Source organism: Ictidomys tridecemlineatus, chromosome 12 (genome assembly GCF_052094955.1).
Source record: "Ictidomys tridecemlineatus isolate mIctTri1 chromosome 12, mIctTri1.hap1, whole genome shotgun sequence".
Classification (NCBI taxonomy): Eukaryota; Metazoa; Chordata; class Mammalia; order Rodentia; family Sciuridae; genus Ictidomys; species Ictidomys tridecemlineatus.
The window spans coordinates 19,897,294-19,918,209 of NC_135488.1; the positions used below are offsets into that span (position 1 = coordinate 19,897,294).

General features: G+C 49.7%; 1 protein-coding gene across 12 annotated transcripts in view; it reads left to right on the plus strand.

The window, feature by feature from the left end:
• The window catches only part of LOC144369101 (uncharacterized), a 35,044-nt gene extending 17,204 nt beyond the window's left edge, over nt 1–17,840 (plus strand). For 9 of the 12 annotated variants that reach the window (XM_078028163.1, XM_078028159.1, XM_078028164.1 and 6 more), the window contains 10 exons: nt 30–7,137; nt 7,374–7,579; nt 8,653–8,767; nt 10,100–10,215; nt 10,382–10,612; nt 11,695–11,809; nt 14,107–14,204; nt 14,371–14,487; nt 15,460–15,574; nt 17,469–17,840. In XM_078028163.1, coding sequence (XP_077884289.1) covers nt 7,511–7,579; nt 8,653–8,767; nt 10,100–10,215; nt 10,382–10,612; nt 11,695–11,809; nt 14,107–14,204; nt 14,371–14,487; nt 15,460–15,574; nt 17,469–17,674 — 1,182 coding nt within the window. In that variant the 5' untranslated portion in view covers nt 30–7,137; nt 7,374–7,510 and the 3' untranslated portion in view covers nt 17,675–17,840. Of the gene's footprint in view, nt 1–29; nt 7,138–7,373; nt 7,580–8,652; nt 8,768–10,099; nt 10,216–10,381; nt 10,613–11,694; nt 11,810–14,106; nt 14,205–14,370; nt 14,488–15,459; nt 15,575–17,468 lie in introns of those variants that run through there. The other 3 variants (XM_078028167.1, XM_078028166.1, XM_078028168.1) reach the window with 3 other exon arrangements.
• The last annotated feature ends 3,076 nt before the right edge of the window (nt 17,841–20,916 follow it).

Here is a 20,916-nt window from a genome sequence, read left to right on the forward strand (position 1 = left end):
TAAGTTATTCTTTTGGATTCCTTCCACAGTAGGCAAGTCCTTGGATCCCCTGCTAGAAAGTCTTCCAGCCTGAAGGTCAGATGTGTCCAGATGTTGAATTGAAGGATATCAGCTCCTAGAAGCCCTCATCCTGGCTGCAGTGTTTCCTCCCCTCAATGCAAAGCAAGAAAGTGCAGTTGGCCCTGCACCCATTCTTCTGCATCCATGATCCCCACCAGCTGGAAATCCAAACTATTAGGAAAGGAGTTGTGTCTCTCTGGACAGATACTTCTCTCCTCATTGTTTCCTGGATCTTACAGTGTTACAGAGAATCACACTGCCCTTTCATTGTATTAGGTGTCAGAAGTCATCTGGAGATAATGGAAGTGCTACAGGAAGAAGATATGCAGGGTTTAAATGCAAATTACTCGGGCACTTTTGTAAGAGACTTGAGCCTGTGTGGACTGGTGTTTTGGGCTGACTTTGAACAAATCTCCCTTGGATTTCTTGTAACATTTCTGGTTTCTGGGCTTGGGAGTGTTCAGGACTTGTGTGTGAGTCAGCCTCATGGGGATGTGATGGGGGGCAGTCGGAGCTGTTGTGCAGAACCTCAGTGATGGCTTGTAAGGCCACCTGCAACACTGCAAGCAGCAGACGAGAAGGGAGCCCGCTCCCCTTGTGTTCAGCTTAACTCTTGTCTTATCCAAAATCATGACTTGTGAAATGTTGCAGAAATGGACTCATGCCAAAAGTTGGGATGTTCTGGGGAGCATGGGCTGTCATTCTATGCTCTCTCTGCATTATGATGTGTTAGTGGGTGGGAACTTGAAGACGTGCTTAGGCCATGGATTCTCCTTCCCTGGGAAAGGGCTTCTCAAATCAGCCCTTGTCCCTCTTTCACCTGCTTGCCCAGGAGGACACAACAAGAACGTTCTTACAAGTTGGCCCCCGGTCTTGGTCTTCCAGCCTCCCAAATTTGAGAAATAAAATCTGTGCTATGAATTACCCAGTGCCAATACAACACAAACTATGCTAAGATAAGTCAATCAGCAGTCTCCCAAGTGTTTACATTGTGGTAATTGACACCAAACATCCGTTTTGTAATTAAACCATTTTGGAGTACACAGTTGAGTGGCATTAAGCATGTTCATGTTGGTGTATAGGCGTCACCACCATGCATCTCCAGAACTCACGTGGACATACTCTTGCCATCAATGCTGAATTCTAGTGCCCTTGAGGCCTAGGAAAAGAACATGGTATTTACTTTTTATGAACCTGATAATTGAGAATCTGAGATAAGTGAAATCCTACAAAATTTGCCTTTCTCTGGACACGATCATTTTCAAGAAATGCAGATCACCCTCACTCGTGGGCATACCAGGTCCACTGCTAACTCTGCGGGTGTTTCAATTGCACTCTCAGTGACAGTGGTGACTGCGCACATGACCTGTGTGTCCAGCTCAGATCTCAGGATCTAGGGTCTTTGGTTCCACGCAGCCTATAGGTTGCCTGCTCCTCCAGATCTCTGCAGGCCAGTGGCACGAAGGCCCTGGGCCTGGTGGTTTCTTTAGTGAGTGCAATACGTGTCCACAGTGTCGTGGGTCATGATGGACTATAAATAGAAGCAATGCCTGGATACTCCTGGGATCTCAGTAGGCTCAGCCTGTGTGCTGAGAATTGTTGTGACCTCCTAATTAATGGGCCCCCAGAATCCCAGAGAAAAGGTCAAATCCAGAGCCAGTTGAACTTCAGTGTCTCTGAGAGAACTTTTGGGGTGGGGGGCCTGGATACATTGATGTGATGACTCTGATGCAGAGTCACGTGCTTCGAATCCAGGTAGAGGTGCTCAGGAGCAGCCTGGGCTGGCACGTGGGTTCCCCACCTCCACACCTGTGGAACATCTTGGGGCTCTGATTAGCACAGCAGCCTGACCACGTGAGGGCATCTGCTGTCTCTGCATATAGTGAGCTGGGTTTTCGTCACATCTCTCAACAATTCCACATAACATCAGCTCTGAACCCAGAGTCCTTGGCACTTAGTTGAGGCTCCATCAGCTCCCACCTCTCTACCTGACAGAGCCCTCCTGGCTCCCTCTGCACTCATTACATTGAAGATGAAAACCTGGAGGGTGGGACTTCCCGTCATCCAGAAGTTCGCAAACACATTCCACTGTGGCATTTGTTCCTGGAACCCAAATGGTTGGGGGTCCACAAGCACCCTGGCATCCATGTGTGGGAACCATGGTAGTATAATCAAGAAACAGGAAGGAGAGGGGTTGGACTGATCAGTACAGATGGCAGGGCATAGTACAGAGTGGAATGGAGAGTTCTCACCCGGGGTGATTGTTGTGATGTGCACAAATGCTCTGCTGGTGCTGGGGTGCCCGCATGGTTTCTGGGGTCTTGAAAGGCTACAGATGCCCACAGAGTGTTCTCAGATGCACAGTGGGAGGCCCGTTGCAATATATACATGTGGAAGAAGTAGGAGACCCCCTTAGTGTGGAGGTGCCATCTAGAAGGCAGCCTCACTTCTCTGAAAAACTTGATTGGAAAAAAAGGGTCCGTACCTGTGCCCAAAGGGCCATATATGCTCCTGGAAGTTGGTGGTGGAAATAGTTCTCCATCCATTAATCACTCCCTCACTCACTAATGTCCTTGTGTCCTTGAGAAAGGCTCTCCCTTTCCTGGTTTTCCTGAATAGAAATCCTCTTGCCTCTTGGGTGAATAGGGTTATGGGTTGTGCAGAGGGTGGTGGTTTACTGAGCATCTTAGAGACTGTCCTTTATGGAGCCTAATGATCCAAACTGGGGAATGAGGCCAGGGTCCTAACTGTGGTTAGTGTGAGGACACCATGGGTTCAGAGAGGGAAAGAAGGACAAGGGAAACTCAGATGTCCCTTCATGGCCCCTGGAGTTAGAGGACTTACCCCTTTGCACCTGGGATCAGGAGACCTCATTTCCTCGAGGACACGCACACTCGGACGTTAACCTTGAGTGTGGGTTCCTTTCTGGGGTCCAGGGCTGTTGTTAGCCACCAGGAATGACAGTGCTCTCCATGCTGAGTGGAGCCATTTTTGCCAGGAAAGAGAGCCTATGGTCACGCCTTGTGCAAAGCATCCCACGCCAGGGGCTCCCATCCCTACATTCCTGTCCTGAAAGGAAGCCACTCAGAGGCAAGGTGAGTCCAACCACCTCCCGTGTGTTCACTCATCACTGTGTTCCAGCATCACCCCAGTTCACAGTCCTGATGGGATTGGATGTGTCTCAGAATGTCACCCTCATGAGCTCTACCCTGCTACAGCTGCAGTTCTGCAGTGGGAGAAACTCAAAACCTCAAAACACATGCACATGAAAGAAAAGAGCAAGAGCCAGAGCCCAAACAGGCCAGGTGTGGCAAAGACAGCTGGAGTGCCTAGGTTGGGACTCAGAATTATGTCAGTGGGGTGGCATTGCTGCTGGCACCAGCATGATAACAGAGAGCCAGCCCTGCTCATTTTGGGGAGCAGTGTGTTGGCGAAGGCAGCAGAAATTGAGAGGCAGGATTGAGTTTGGCCCTAGGAGGAGGTTGGGTAAAAGGCCAGTGTGAGTTGGAGGGCTTGGGCAGATAGAGAGAGGCCAGGGCACACCCCAAAGCCTGGAGACTGCACTTGATGTCCAGGGTTGTGAAACACCACCTCCCCTCTTACTCACAACTGAGAGCAAGGGGCATTGATGAGTTCAGTTTTTGTGCGGCTGCATCCAAGGTGGCTTGGCTAGGCACCTCTGTTTCCTTGACTCAGGAGGCTGGGAGTCCAGGCTCCACTGAGGCTCGGCTGGGAGGATCGGACTCTGAGTTTATGCCTGTGTTCCTGGTAGGATCCATGTTGGCTGAGCCTCAGTGTTTTTGCAATGAGAGGATGGGTGACTGTCATGTCTTTATCACAGGACACACTTGCTAAATGGATTTGTTTGCTCTGAGGAGGAAAGAGAGAGAGGGGAGTGGTGCTGGAGACAGGGATGCAGACAGGGGTCATGGACTTGGCATAACTCAGTCTTGGAGGTGATATCCCATCACCTGTACCCACTTCAATTCCCATGAATCCAGAGGCTGAGCCCCCTTGAGGTGAGGGGTGAACCGGTTCTGGGCAGCAGGATGCTGTGGTACCTCGGAGTCTCTGTGAGACCCCAACACTAGACACACTTGGCCCTTTTGAAATCTTAGGAGAAGCCTTGGGAAGTTGTATGGCAGAGGGGAGCAGCCTCTGCATCTCAGTCCCCTCCAGCTTGCCATGGTGTAGAGAGGGAACTGCAGCCACGATGGGACGGACATTGGCCACATTCCTGTGTGGGACACAGGCCTGATTGAGTTGGGGTGCATTCTTTGTCTCTGCCCTTCTTGTGATTGTCCCATCTCTACATTTGTGCTTTAGCCACCTGTGAGTCCCATCTCTGGTTTCAGAGAGAATAGAGGGTGTTATGGGCCAATAGACACAATAAACCCTAGAGATTAGATGCTACCCTACTTTCCAGAAAAGACTGGGCACAGCATGAGTTGCACATTAATGGGACCAGGGTCCAAAAGCTGCTGAGAGGGAAGGACTAGTTGTGAATGCATTTTTGAAGGCTCCAAGCTGGAACTCTAGTGGCACCAAGCAGGGCAGATTTTGGTGGGGATGTTTGGGTAGTTGTTGGCGAACACCTGCGCACCTGAGATGGGTAGGCATGGAGGAGAAATCAGCAGCCCATAGGGCTTTTGAAAGTGGTCTTATGTGAAAAGAGGCTCAGGTATGGACACAGGAAATGACATCATTGCCTTGACAATGGATCAAACAGAACATGGAACCCTGGTATCCAGGCACCCACTTAACTGACCAAGCCATCCGAGCTCATTTGGTTGGAGAAACTGGAGTGAGAAGGATGTTCTCCTGTGGTTGCAAACAATGCCGAGCCTCAGGCTCCCAGGAATCTCAGGGGGGCCAACTAGCCCTTTTGTGGATGCACTGGGTGAGGCTTCATCTTAGACGCCAGAGCCTCTGGAGATTGTCGCAGAGGAGCTCAAGAATAACAGTAAGTAGCACAGGGCAGGTGAGCCCAGCAGGCCCTCTAGTCTAATCCCTGATGAATGGCCCAGGACTCCTATTCTGACTCTGTATGTGTGTGTGTGTGTGTGTGTGTGTGTGTGTGTGTGTTTGTACTGATGGGAACTGTCCCATTGTGCTTTGACTCTAGTGTATTTGCACAAGTCATTTTTCTGTTTGTCACCATTTCCATTTTGAACCCACCATTCTTGGTCCCAACCCAGGGTGAAAATGATGAGAACACGGAGGAGCCCTTCAGGGTACAGAGCCTTGAACCTTATAGGCAGGACCAGCTTAGGAATGAGCTCCTGCCTGTCATTTGTGGGAGAAACCTACATTTCAGCAGCAACATGGGGTTAATCTCCTGGGATTTCATCCCCACCCAGCAGGTGCTGGATCTCTTGTTCCCAAGGTAAGCACCAGACCACCAAGCCCAAGTGTGTAGCCCCCTCATGCCTGGGTTCTGGGGCTGCCATGTACCTCTCAGGGACCCAAAGGTTTGTGATACCTAATGAGATAGAGGACCACACTCATAGTGGAATGTCAGCCCCGAATGGGACGAGTCCTGGAGGTGCCTGCCACAGCCTTGCAAGGGGAGTGAACTTCCCCTCTCAGGCAGAGAAACCATTCTGACTCCAGCTGATCCACAGAGGTCCGTGGAGCACTCCCCACACACTGGGCACCACAGCTCAATGGTGTGCACTGAGCTCATTCCCAGGTGGACTCAGCAAGGCCAGGTGGTCTTTCTGGTGTGATGTTGGCTTTGTGAAGAACGTAGATCTGTGCCAGAGGCGTCTCAAAACTCGGGCCTTGGAAAAGCACTTTTGGGTTAATAAAGACATGTTAGTTTCCATAGTGGGACAGAGCATCCTAGCTGGGACATAGCTGGACAGGGGCTTTGGACATGGCAGCTCCCACACCCAGAGATATGTGGGAATCAGCAGTTTGGGCTCATTCACTGATGAACATGGAGAAAGCACCCACTGTGTGAAGACACGTTTCCAGTCACGTGTTTCATAATTCAGTGAAAAATGGGGTGCAAATGACTGCCATTGTGTCCCTTTTCATGGGGGTCAGCCTCAAACCGCAGGTGCCATGAGTACATATCCTACATGTGACTGCATCCCTGACTCCATGGGGCATAACTGCACGTTGTCCTCTTCAGTGACTATGGTGGACCCTTGGACCAACTTCAACATGGAATGGGCTTGGGGTCAAGAGGGTGGGCTCCTGTTTCTAGAGTAGGGACCTGCAAGGTGATTTGACTTGGGAAGGCTGAGGAAAGACTGCTCTCCCCAATTCAGTTTTCTGCCTGCAGTGTAAGGTGTGGGGCTTCAACAGTAGGAGGGGTAAGGCAGGGAGTTGTAGGTAGTCATGGTCCTCTGGGGAAGGCCCTGGAATAATGGATCCCCTACTCTACACCTCCCTGTCCTCCCTCAGGGCCACAGAGATGTGGTCTGCATTCATGGGAAAAGAGAGGTCCACCGCTACTCAGGGGGACTCAGTGAGAGCTCACAGAGAATGAGGTAGCATTGCAGCCCTCGCCAGGGGAGGAGGTGTCTCTTGAGCCCTGAGAAGAGTGGGCAGGAGGACAGACACTCCTGGAAGGTGCATTCCAGGTTGGAGAGCAGGTAGCCAAGAGGAAGAAGAGTGTTGGGCCTGCCCAGAGGAGGGGAGAGCTGGTCATACCATGAATCTAACGCTCCTTCGTTGAAGGTTCTTTGCCTAGTGACCTGTCCTGTCCCTGCCTGTACAGCCACTGTGTCTTTCCTGAGGTGGACTGGTGTGTTCAGAACCAGGGACGGTTCAGGAGGGTAGGGTCAGAGGTTTGCTCTGGAGGCCATGGCGAAGGCAAGGCCAGGGTTTTGCTGACTCCACACCTGCCTCCCCACAGTGCCTCACCTTCCTTCCTGGGGACCTGGGTGAACTTCCACACCGAGGCTTCCCATCAGCCTCCAGGCTCTCTGAGTCTGCAGCAGCTGCTGCCATATGTGTGGCTCCTCGTGAGTGGCTTTAACTTGGAGCACCAAGCACACCACCTGCTGGCCCCTACTGAAGATGGCATATCAAGCCAGGCAGAGCCTGAGAGCCAGGCGGACTGTGGTGAGTACCTAAGGGTATATGAGGAAAGGTCTGACTGTTGTTCCACTGCAGGGAGTCTGTATGCCTGGTGTTGGGTTGGAAATTAGGATAAGCCTTTGTCCATTCAGGAAGTGACCCCAGTCTGCAAAGAGGTCCTGTGTGGGCTAAGGGTCTGAGTTCTTCCTGGCAGCAGGGGTATTGTCTGTCTGTGTGAAGGTCAGGGCAAGGCAGTCATGTTGGCATCTTTTCTCCTCTAGCTACAAGCTCAGTTCCTGTCACGGCTCCTAAGCCAACCCCAGAGCCAGAGCCTTCTCCCAGGGAAGGGGCAGAGCCGGAGTCCAGGACATCAGGGGTCTCCACTCAGTACTCCCCACGGCCCAAATATACCAATCCGATGAGAGGCAGGTGCGTCATTCGCATCTACCTGGAAAATGAAAGGACAACACAGTATAGGAGCATCCTGGTGAGTCTTCGAGCAGGGGAGTCTCCTGGGAGCCCACAGTGGGGAAGACCGAGTCCATAGCAAACACTTTGGACTAGGCCTGTCTTCTTGAACTGGAGCTTTTGGAAGGTCAGGAAGGAGAGCAGAAAGTGAGGAAGAGAGAGGCGGGAGAGCAGCAACATGCCAGGTCTGGGTGCGAGTGGGCCTGCGTGTTTGGGGGTGTGCAGGTCAGAAGTGCAGGAGTGAGTGCTGGGTTCAGAGGAGGTCAGAGAAATATCAAGGGTACAGGCCATCCTCTACTGACCTTGGTATTGAGGAGGAGTATATTGAACCGTGGTATTGAGGAGGAGTATATTGAAGCAGAGGAGTTGGCAGTCATTTTCTTGTGTGTGGGAGGGGATATGTTGCTGGTTGAAGGGAAGGGAGCCATTGTAGAATGATTGGGGTGGGTAGGTGTGGGTCACAGACAACTGGGGGCCTTGGAGGGGCCCATTAGTGTCCTAGTTTGCATGTATGTGAATAGAGATTTAGCGGGTCTCTCTGCAGGATCTTCCTGGGTGTGGAGTATCCATCATGAGACTCTGGTGACCACCTCCAGGGGAGCCATGTTGAACCACTGCACCTGCTGGGTCCAAAACTCCTGACACCCCAGCAAGCACTGAAACTCTCGAGCCCAGCAGCTTCCATGCCTATCATTAAAGAGTCCGTGTGTGTGTTGTGCCTGGGTGTCAAGACCAAAGCACCTAGGTTTTGTGCCTTGTCCACACAAAAATGCAGCTGCATCCCAGACCAGAGCAGGGATATGGAAGTCCACTGGACCATTCCTCCCATCTGTGGGGACTAGAGTGTGCCTTTTGGTCCTTATTCCCTTGTCCCTGTAGGGCATAGCAGGTTGAAGCAAACTCTTGTACCAAGATTGGACTAGAGGCTCATAGGAAGACCCCACGTGTTCACATGAAGGCCTCAGGTAGCAGGGTATCAAGATGGTGCCCTTGTGTTGAGAGCTCTCTTGTCTCTGATTGTCCTCGAGCACTGTCCTCTGGGTAGCTACTCCCAAATTCCCTCTCTGATGAGCTTTCTTCAACCCTGCTCAGGTGACCTCCCAGGACAGGACTCCAGTCGTAATCCGCAAGGCCTTAGATGTACACTTGCTCCAGCAGAAGGATCCAAAAAACTATGAGCTTCTGCATATTGTCGAGAACCATCAGAGTAAGTGGAACCATCAGAGGGTAGGGAGCAGTGAGTCACAGTGGGCTCACGATAACTGGGAGACAAAACACAGTGTGCGTTGGCCCAATGCCCAGGAAGAGTATGGTGGGACTTGTGCACAAAACAAAGTGTAATGATGGGGCATAAATCTGCAGGTTCTTCATGTTCCCCAGGGGCTGTGGACCTGCCTATCGTGTTCTTTCCTTGGCCTGAGGAGGCATTGCAAAGCTATTATCCACAAAGGGCCAAGAAGAGAGGCTTCTTTGTCTTGTGTCAAAGAAGACAGACAACCACAGGGTGCCTACTTTGGCAGCCTTTCCTGACCTAGATGAGTACATGAGAAAAGCAGTTCAATGAAGAATCATTTCTGGCTTCCAATCTTTTTATTCATTGCAAACTGAGTCCACTTAGGACCAGAGGCCATTTCTAGAGAGAAGTGTGTAGTAGAATAGAACCCTTCACAGCTTGTAGACTGTTCTTGGAGAGAGAGAGGGAGGGAGGGAGGGAGAGAGAGAGAGAGAGAGAGAGAGAGAGAGAGAGAGAGAGAGAAAGAAAGAAGAAGGAGAAGGAGGAGGAGGAGGAGGAGGAGGAGGAGGAGGAGAAGGAGAAGGAAGAGTAGAAAAATGAAAATAAGTTGAAGGAGAAGACCATGAATAAGAAGTTCAAGATGACTATAAGAAGAAGCATGAGGAGAAGATGAAGAAGAACAAGAACAAGAAGGAGAAACACAAGGTGAACAAGAAGTATAACAATACATTGATTAAAAATGTGAATGAGAATTATACTCATGAGCAGGAAATGCAGTAGTGGGGAATTCAAGAGAAATATATTGCTCTGGATGGCACAGCCCTGCTGTGGACATCCTCCACCCATGCTCAACACACCTCCAAACCATACCCCTCCAATTAGTGTAGCCCTGTATGAGTGTATGAATCCACTGGCAAGGTGGAGGCACCCACCATCAAATGCTTTTCCCCAAACCCACCTGTGATCATTGCTGCAGTGGGGAGAAAACCTTCAACACATGAGTCTTTTGTGACCAATCCAGATACAAAGTCTAGCTGTTTCTCTTTGTTGGGTCCAACGTGAACTAAGAGAGTCTGGGGTTCAAGGGGCTATTTCCTTGAAAGGTGTTCCTGTAGTGGACCTCCTGTGCATAGAGGGTCCTCAGGGAGGAATCAGTGGGGAGTCTTTGGTGGAACAGTAGCTGGATTCGGGGGCTCTCAGGTCTGCGTGTGAGACCTGAGCTGGCAGAGGCTCTCAGTTGTGGGGGATGTTGGGTAGTGTATTTTTTGAGTGTCACCTACCACGCCTCTGCCCCTGCCTCTCCAGAGCTGAGGGTCCCTGCTGATGCGAAAGTATATTACAGCCTGATTGGAGGAGTGCATTATAACTTTCTTCTTCGGGAAACAGATGCCAGCAAGTCGTTGAAGGTCAAGCCAAAGGAGGTAAACAGTCACCTTCTTCACTCTTTACTCCTGGTGCCACTCCACATCCTCCAAGGGGACAAGAACCTCAGGTTCTGGATGGATGTTGTAGAATGCCCACAGAGCCAACTGCCAGGCTGTGTGGGGTGCAGGTGCTGGGCTTTGCTGATGTTGTCATCCCCCACAGTTCTTGGAGCCTTCTGTGGCAGTGGCATCCAGGACCCCAGCAGCTGTGAGCAGCAGCTCTGCAGTGGCTGCAGGATCATTGCCCCAGGCCACCCAAAGCAATGAGTGCTGCATGAGAAAAGTCACCAGTAGCAGCTCCTCACTGCTTCACTCCAGCGAGCAGGTGGAAGACAACCGCTTTATTTATGTCCTCCTAGAGGGACAGAGCGAGAGAGAGTCAAAGCGCATCCTGGTAAGCCCGACAGTAGGGCTGCCTCCTGGGTGTCCACACAGTGGAAGGCAGGAGACACAGCCAACCCCGGGGCTGTGGTGGGAAATAAAGAAGAGAGAGGTCCATCTTAAGGGCTTGACCTGAGGAGGGAGAGCATCAGCATGCCCAGCTCCAGTGGTGAGTGGGTGTTGTAGTGTGGGTTTTGCAGGCCAGAAGTGCAGACGGAAGTTCTGTGGACAGATGAAGTCAGAGATATGTCCAGGGTGCAGGCTGCAGTGCCTAGAACTTGGTATTCTCAATGAGTGAGGTTGGAGCAGAGGAGGTGGCAGTGACTTGTCACATGTGTAGGAGGGGATGTGTTCCTTGTAGCAGGGAAGAGAACCTCCTTAGCATGACTAGGTGTGGGAATTTGGGGTCGGGATCACCTGGGGGGTCATGCCAAAGCTTCGGAATGTTAGCCTTTGCATGTATGTAAATGCGGAGCTAAAGGGGTTCTTGGCAGAATTTCTATGGATGTGCAGTAGACACGCTAATGCTGCAGGTGTCCAGCTTCAGAGAAGACACGTTCAGTGACTGCCAGTGCTGAGTCAAGTACATCATTACAACCAGACCCCCACCGAGCTTCCAGAGGCCAGGGCCTCTCAAGGCTATCATGAAGCACTCAAGTACACACTCTTGTATCTGAGTCTGTTTTGTGTAGTGGCAGTCAGGACCAAAATTTTCAGTGCGTCTGCCTCTTCCACGCACAAAGGCAGCCTGCACCCCAGAGCACACTTGGTGCACAGATCCCTGGCCCATTGCTCTCGTCTCAGTGAGATGAGAGTGTGTCTGTGCATAGGCAGCTTGGTCCTTTGACCTGAGTGGAATGTGGCTCCCCAGGGGGAGGGGAGATGGCAGGTACAGGCAGATATTTGTACCAAGATTGTTCTAGTAGCACGTTGCAAGAACCCAGGGGTTATATGGAGGCTACACTCAGGTAGCAGGATAACAAGATTGTGCCCTTGTATATGTAGCTGATATTTCTCCTGAATGTTTGACCACAGTCTTCTGGGTAGCTCCTCTAAAAGCCATTCTCTGATGACATTTATTCCACCCTGATCCAGGTGACCAGTGTGGATACAGTGAAGAGCCTCATCCGCAGGGCCTTGGACCAAAATTTGTTGCAGCATGAGGATGTGGACAACTTTGAGCTGCTGAGAATGATTCCTCTGCATGAGAGTAAGTAGGACAATCAGACAGTGGGGAGACATGATCCACAGTGGGCTCAGGATAACTCACAGCCAAGAGAAAGTGGGCCTTGGCCACAAAATACCAAAGTGTGGTGGGCCTGGTGCAGGAGACCAAGTGCAGTGATGGGCGTGTCCAATGTGGAGGTGCTCAATGAGGCCCAAGGGGGCTGCTGAACCTCCCTAAATGTGTTCTCCCCTGGACCTGGTCTGGCAATGTGAAGCTAATATCCATGAGGGCAAGGCAGAGAGAGGCTCAATCCATCATCAGTTTGGTTTATGGCTCACTGATAAGGATGCCTTCAAATGAAGAGGAGGAGAACATGGGTCCTGATTGGATCAGCATTGCTATGGACGGAAGCAGCACAGGTCCCAATCCATGGCCAGGATATGAGAAGTCCTGCCTACTCACAGGAATGTCAGGATTGCAGCAACTGGGAACAGGACTCAGTGAAGAGGAAGTCAAGGCTAGGGGACAGCCTGTTTGGGTTCTTTTGGGAACAATTCCACGTTCTCTGTGCCTGGGTGCCCATCTCCTGAAGATATCAGAATGGCCAGGTTATTATTCCTTCCAGCAACAAAGAAGGGCTCTGAAGAACAGAGGCCACAATGCTGAGCTGTCCACAATGCCAGTGCTCTTTCCTTTCTTGTGAGCCAAACACTCCTAGCCTTCACCATCCCAGCCTGTCCACAATAGAACCCACCATCTGTCGGGCACGTAAGTGAGTTTTCCAATTTTCCCACACCACCTCATTTGGGTTGGCTCTGTCTCACACATGAGGAAGACTGAGGTGCAAGGAGCTGGGCAAGGGGCAGTGTCTGCGAATCTCAGGGACTTGGGAGGCAGTGCAGGGGGATGGGGATTTCCAAACAACCTCAGAAACTTAGGGAGACCCTGTACCCAAGTAAAAAGGCCTGGGAATGGTCTCAGTGCTTAATTGCCTCTGGTTTTATCCCTAGTACAAAAATAAGCCAGTCAATAAGGAATTACCAAACTGAGAATCTACGAAGATGATTTCAGAAACAGACTTTCAACCCAAGCATCAGTTGAGAGCAGGCTCCAGACCAGGGGAGGTTTGTGTGTAACAGACGTCAAAAGGGAGGACTACGGGGGGCCTGGAACCCACTAGGTGTGATGGCATCTATGCCTTATGGCAGGAGGGTGGCAGTGATGCTGGCCCTCTCCTAGATTTTGGAAACCTTGTTTTCATTGGGGAAACTTTATGGAGGTGGAATCTATTTTAGCAATCCTGGTCCAGATGAGGTGCGGACTTCCACAGGTAGAAGCCTATCCAGAATACGATGTCTGTTAGGAAGTCTTTCCTGACTGTGACAATGACAAAGAAAGGAAGTCACTTGTCTTTGGTCTTGGTTTCACTCCTGGCCATTGATTGAGAACTGATTTCATCTTGGACTACTGAACAGAGGCTGCATCTGGGCAGAAGAGTGTGATAGATTTGAACTCCTCAGGATGCCCCACCATTGCCAGAGATATAAGGAGAAGGAGGAGGAGAAAGAGGACACAACTGAGTGGGGAGAGGATCACACGATGAAGAGCAGGAGGAAGAAGAAGAAAAAGAAGGAAGTGAACAGAAGGAAGGGTGGAGGGAGATACACAAGAAGAAGAACAAGAAGGAACCATGTAAGAACAAGAAAAAGACCCAGAACTACAAGAAGATGCAGGACAGAAAGAAGAGCCAGAAGTAGAACAAAAACCAGAATAAAAGTACCAAGCAGACAGCTCATGATGAGAAACAAGGGGAAGGAGAGCGAACCTAGAAAACAATAGAGTTCTCCAGGGCACCACCCTGCTGAAGTCCTCCCATGTCCATGCCCAACACACCTCTGATGGATACCACCTCCCCTCCACGTAGTCATCCATGAGTGGATTCATCCAGGGCAAGGGGATGAATTCGCCCACCATCCAACGCTTCCCTGAATGCCCATGTGTGAGCATGGCTGCCCTGGGGAGAAAGGCCTAAGCACAGGAGCCTTTGCCAATCCTGATGCAGAGCCTAGCAGTGTCCCTTTGGCAGATCCAACCTGCACTGAGAAGTTCTGGGCCCAAGGTGCTGTTTCCATTGCCTGGTGCTCTTTTGGTTTAGAATCCTGTACATCATCTTCTCCAGGGAAGAATCACTGAGGGAGTCTTTGGTGGCACTGTAGCTGGATAGGAGGGCTCTCAATTCTGGTGCAGGCTCGCCCTGGCGGAGACTCTCAGGGGTTGTGTGTGTTTTGTGGTAAAATCCTTGAGTGCCATCTAACAATTCTCTCCACTTTGCTCTGCAGAAATCAAGGCCCCTGACCACTCACCCATGTATCAGTCTAGGACCCCGCGGATAAAATATTTCATCGTGAGGAAACGCCGCGAGGTCAAGAGAAAGGAGGTAAACACCTACCTTATTCAAGCTGTACTTGTGTTGCCATTCCACTCCCACCTGGGGAAATAAGAAGCCTCAGCACCTGGACATATGTGCTAGAAGCCCATAGAGCCAACTGACAGGCTGGGGTGGCTTTCTGTTTCTGGGTTTGCTGATGTTCCATCCCCCACAGTTCTCAGAATCAACCTGCAAGTCCTCCAGGCCGCATTCCCACAAGCAGGTGGGAGACACCTGCTTAATTCGTGTCCACTTAGAAATACAAAGTCCAAAGTCGGCCAAGAAGGTCCTGGTAAGCCTGGGAGCAGGGGTGTCCCCTGGTGCTTACACCTGGGTGGGGAGCAGACACTGGTCCAATACCATGGACTACTCATGCCCTCTTGAATTTGGAGCTTCTGGATGATCAGGAGGATAGATGGGAATCAAGAAGGGAGAGGTCAGTGTGAAGGGCTGGAGCTGAGATGAGGGAGAGCAGCAGCTTGTCCACCACCATGTCTGAGGGAGTCTGTGTGTCAGGTGGCAGCATGCAGTCCAGAAGGGCAGAGGCAGGTATAGGTGACAGATGAGAACAGGCCAGGACCTAGATTGCAGGTTCCACTCTATGGGATGCTGACATCTATGGAGGAGGACAGCAGTGTGAGGTTCTGCATGTTCCTTGAACAAGGAGCTGAGAGGGTCTCTCTGCAGAGTCAGTATGGATGTGGAACAAGCACACTAAATGTCCAGGTAACCCAATGACCACCCTTGCTGGATGAGGTGCCCTCCTACACCCCAGCCAGCACTGAGCCTCTGGAGGCCAGGAGCTCTCGTGGCTATGTTTCAGCACTCCTGTGTGTGGTCATGTTCCTGGGTCTGATTTGGGCCCTGGCAATCCAGACCAAAGCCTGTAGGTTTTGTGCCTAGGCCATTCCCAATGCCGCCTGCATCCTCGGGCTGACCTGGGATCTTGGAGGCTATTGTCCAATTCCTCTCAACTTGTGGGATGAGATTGCATCTGTATGCAGGTAGTGGGGTCCTTTCACTTGGAGAGAAGTGCAGCTGCACAAAGAGCAATGGCAGGTCCAGGAAGTTATGTACAAGGATTGGGCTAGTAGCCTATGGGAAGAGCCCACGCGATGAGGAGGAGGTCAGCCTCAGGTAGTAGGGTCATGGATGTTGCCCTTGTATTTAGAGTGGAGGTGCCTCCAGAATGCCCCTGCCCACTGTCCTTGAGTAGTCACTTCAAGGCCCATTTCCTGAAGGCCTGTCTCCCATGCTGCTCCAGGTGACCTGCCAAGATCGGGCTCCTGTCGTCATCCGCAGGGCCCTCGACCGACACTTGCTTACTCAGGAGAAGCCGGAGGATTATGAGCTGGGCCAAATCATCTCTCACCGTCAGAGTAAGTGGGACAATCAGATGGCAGAGAGCAAGGGTCAGGATGTGGACTCAGGTCAACTCTTAGCACCAAAGTGTAGTCTCTGACCCCCAAGAACACTCCAATAGGTGTGTTGGGTTCGTGCACAAAGCCAACTGCACTTCTGCTGGTGGAAGGTCTCGAGGTCCAATGGTATACCCCAGTGGATATTGTGGCTCCCCACCAGGTGCCTCCCCTGTACATGAACAGGTATCCAAAGCTGACATCTTTGAGGAGTGAGGAGGAAAGCCTCTTTCCAGGAGCAGTATGCTTTCATGGTCTGGGATAGGAGTGGTTTCAGAGGAACATGGAATGCATGGGCTAAAGAGGGAACTGGCATTTTGTGGACTGAAGCAGTAGGATTGAAAGCCTTCTGTGTGACCAGAAAACCTCTGCCTTGGCAGAGCATTGGCAGGATTCTAGCAAGCAGTAACAGGATGAAATTGGGAAGAAAACACAGCCTGGGAGACAGCTTGAATCATCTGTCTTTGCATAAATTCCATGGTCTTCTGTACCTGAGTTCACTTGCCAAGGAGTGATCACAATAGCCAGGTTATGATCCCTAACTAGAGTCAGATGAGGGCTTCCTGAGCACGTAGCCACAAAGCTCATCTGATAATAATGCCAGCACTTTTTCGTTGGTTGGTTGGTTGGTTTTTGTGAGCCAAACACCACAGCAGCCATTATCCCAGCCTATTTATGCTGAAGACCACCATCCCTATGAGTTCTAGAATCACTTGTCTCCTATCTTAACCTACTGTTAGGTTAGTAGAATCAATGGAAGAGGAAGTCTGTCTGGGGCCTTGGTAGCCTTAGAAATTCATAGCAGAGATCTTGACATCCAACCCAGAAGGGATGGAGAACAGGCTCTAGGTTAGAGGAGGGTGACAGGAAACACGTGTTCAGAGGAAGGAGAAGCGGGCTGTTGTATTCTCCCACTTGGGGTCATGGCACCACTGGACCATACACCATGTTGGAGGGAAGCATTCCCTTTGCTGGCCTTTGGAACCATTGTTCTCAATAGAGCAGCATTTGGAATGTGGCCTCCATTCTCAGAAGCCTGGTTCACATGGAGGCGGGCTCCACCAATGCAGAAGCATGGCTCTAATGTGGTATTTGTGCTGGTCAGCCTGTCCTCACTGTGGCCATACTTGAGGAATCCTAGGCCTTTTCTCTGGCTTTCACAACTTTCTCTTTGGTTGTGTACTGAGGCTGTCTATAAAGCTCTAGTGTGTGGCAGTGGAGAGCTTCTCAGCCCTTGCCAAACAGGCATAGACTGGGAGAGAGAGAACAAGGCTGGGAGAGAGGGAGAGAGAGAAAGATGGAGAAGGAGGACCTCTACTTGGAGAATGAGGATTCAGTGGATCCTACAGGAACAAGGTATTATTGCCCAGGGTGCACCCCTGTTTAGGTCTTCCTCCAACCACGCTCAACCTTTCTTCCAGTCCCTCCCACCTCCCAGTAGTGTATTCATCTTGAATGAGAATTTTATGTTGACACCAGAGCACTCACCATCCAATGCTTCCCTCCAAACCCACTCATGAAGATGGCTCATGTGGGGACTGAATCTTCGGCACAGGAGCCTTTTGTGGGAGATTTCAGATGCAAACCCTAGTGGTGTACTTTGGCAGATGTAAGAGGACCTGGGATGTTCTGGAGTCCAAAGCTTTTGGTAGGAACCGACATTAGGTCTGTGGAAGTGCTCTGCCTAGTTCTTCCTCAGGGAGGACTGTGGAGGCTGTCTTGTTGGTATTGGTGCTGAATTGGAGAGCTCTCAGGTGTGTGGCTCTGGCCTTTTCTGGCACAGGCTCTCAGATGTTGGGGTGTCCCAGAGAGCACCTCCTGAGCCACCTTATTTTGTATACCCCTCTCTTTCCAGAGCTGAGGATTCCAGCGCAGGCCAACGTATTTTACGCAAAGAACCCTCACAGAAAACCCATCTTCGTGCTGAGGAAAAGGAGCCACCCCCAAAATAATGATGAGTGGATCCAGCCTCAACCTCCCTCTCATCCTACAAAGAAGGCTCCAGCCCTCCTGAGGATGCTTGCAAAACCATTCTGCTGCTGTGTGCCTGGGCAGGGCTGAGGCAGCCCAGAAATATTTACATTGATAATTATTTTCTTCAAAGTTTGTATCTATAGTTTGCCATTGTCCTTGACCTTGTTTAGTAACATAGTTGTTACTCTATCCTGTATTTGTTGTTTCCATTAATATATTATTATTTTAAAATATATATGTTTTTGTTTCCTGATCTACTGTGATGATTTGAGTATACTAAATGTAGCAGTGATTCCTAAAGGACACATCCAAACCAACAGGAAGGAATGTTTCCTTGTATTAGCAAGAAGTTTGGTTTTTAGGAGTTTGGCAGATGGCATTATCTGAGTCAGTTTTCCAATGGGGGCAATGAAGTATCGGCTATCTTGGTACAAATACAAACAAAGACACACTAGAGCGCGCACACACACACACACACACACACACACACACACACACACTAGAGCACACACACTGACTGAGCGATAGATACACAGATGGAGTTGGTCTCTTCTGAAATACTTTGGAGATGTGGTTCTGATTTCTCCCATTTTGGAGTATTTTCCATTGATAAGGTGTCTTGCAAATGAATCCCATGTCTGAAGAAGACATGCATGTGTACTTCACATGCCACTTTCTACATAACCAGAAGGTCATGTCATGTAATATTTTTCATGCAGCTGTGTTTTCACTGTGTACCATCCCATGAGGTCAGCTGTGGAATTTTCCACTGGTAGCATCACAAAGGAGATCCACTCTTTGGATTTGGGGATATTTCTGATTTTCTTGATTCAGATTGGAAATATATATATATACATACATATATATATATATATGGTTTTTGATGAAAATTCTGCATTTGATGATAATGAATGCCATGCATCTAGGAATCTGTAGACTGCAGACAATGAATGGATGCCTACTGTTGTCTGGACTGGTCTGCAAAGTCCTGTAGCATCTGAGCATGTGTGAGGGCTGTACAGGTCTTGCCAAAAGTCCAGGTCTGATGATCCTGCACAAAGCTGAGCTAGTGGTCTCCAAAACAGCATAAGGGCCAAGGAGAAACACAGTTCCACACAGAAGTTGGGAAGCTACCTTATGAAGGTAATCATATGTATGGGATCCTCTTGCTAGGTCCCTTTTTCCATTGGGCCAGAACTGTTTTCTGAATGTGCTTGCTGAGAAGAGCTTGGAATTTTCTATCTGAAGCAGTTTATGCAAGCTGCTTCCACTTGCAGGAACAAAGTGTGTTCTCATTGACCACTTTGGGCTTTCCCTGGTTCAACTAGAGTGTGTCAGAAGCACTTGTAATGATTGGCATTCACGGTTTCACATTGAAGCCTCTGTGCCATCTGTCAACCATTGATGGCTGCAAGTGGGGAATGGAAGCCATTTGCTGCAAGCAGTTTCAACTTGCAAGACTAACTTTGTTGTAAGTAGGCACATGGTGTTTTCTTCTGTGTGAGCTAGAAGAAAGCAAAACTGCTTCTTACAGGTGACAGGCATGCTTTCACATTGAAGCCTCTGTGCCATTGATCAAAAACAGTTCACTCATTTGGGTACCTGCATTTCAAGTGTATATTGTAAACAAATGTGATAAGTGGATGTCAGTGAGACTTTGGAGAACTGATCTTCTCAGCTGGTCCTCTTTCCTCCTGCAAGTTGGTGATCTCTTTCTGGTGCACTTTGTGTTTCATGCCTGAACTGTGCTCTGAATGTGCTTGATGAGAACAGCTTAGAAGTGCAGAAGTAAAACTGTTTGTGGAAGCAGCTTCAAGTAGCACAAGCTAACTTGTTCTCAGTGAGCACATGGGGATTTTTCCCAGGTTGAAGAAGTGTGAATGAGAATGGCTTCTCAGAGCTGGTAGGCATGTTTGCATTTGGCAAACTTTGCCATCTGTCACACACAGTTCCTTGCATGCAGAAACCTGCATTTCAAGTGTTCTCAGAAAGGTCCGATGAGTGGGTTTCCATGGAATTTTGTGGAGTTCATCTTTTCAGCAGTCCTCGTTGCCTTCTCAAAATTGGTGATCCTGGGTGCAAGGCCTCTCTTGTCAGCCAACATTGTATTTTGGGCCTGACCTCGGTTCTGAATGTGCTTGCTGAGAGTAGTTTGGGAGTGCAAAAGTAAAGCAGTCTCTCAGAAGCTTCAACATTCAGGAGCTCATTTTATTCTCAGTGAGCACATTGGGGTTTGTCACTACTTAAACTAGCATGAAGAACCACCGCTTCTCAGAGGTGGCAGTTTCCCTTTGAAGTGTTTGTACAATTGGTCAGTGCGAGTTCAATGCAGGCAGGCACTTGGATTTCAAGTGAATTCTGTGACAAACAATTGAGCAATGGATTTCAATCCACCTTGGGGAATTGCTCTTCCCAGTGGGCCCACAGTTCTCCAAGTTGCTGACCTAGGTCCAAGGGCACTCTTGCTAGCACTCTTTGCATATCGGCTGAAACTGTGCTCTGAGTGTGCTTCCTGAAAATATTTTGGAAGTGCAGCACAGAAGAATTTTGGCAAGCAGCTTCCACATTAGGAAATGACATTTTTCTCATCGTGCCCATTGAGCTTTGATCCTGGCTGAAGAAGCCTTAAATCCAATGGCTTCTGAGAGCTAACAGGCACAGTTTTCATTGGAAACAACTGTGCTCTTGGTCAATGGTAAGTTGGTTGCTGTCAGGCACCTGCAGTTTCAATGAGTTTTTAGAAAAAGGAGACCAAGGGAATACAATGAAACCTGTGCAATTCATTTCCTAATCAATGTTGGTGATGCTAGACCAGAGTGGACTTTTGCAAGGATACTTTCTCATGTTTTTTGCAGGAAATGTGTTCTGAATGTGCATCCTGAGATGCATATGTAGGGGGCAAACAGAAAAATTTTGTGCACAAGTAGCTTTGTTCTCAGTGAACACGTGGCGATTTTTCCCTGGTTGAACATGCAGGAAGCAGAACCTCTTGTCAGAGATGATGGTGCCATTTCACTTGGAACCATCTATGCACTCAATAAAGCAGAGGTCATTGTAGTCAGGCTCATGCAATTTCAAGATAGTTTTTAGAATCCGTTTGAGGAATGGATTCCAAAGAATCATGGAGGAATTGAACCACCCATCAGACCTATCTGAGCAACTGCTCCAAGGTACAAGGGCTCTCCAGCTAGTGCACTTTGGATATTGAGCCTGCACTGTTCTCTGAATGTGCTCAGTGAGAAGAGTGTGAAGTGCAGAAGAGAACCAGGGTGTGCAAACAGCTCTAGAGTGTGAAGTGCAGAAGAGAAGCAGGGTATGCAAACAGCTTC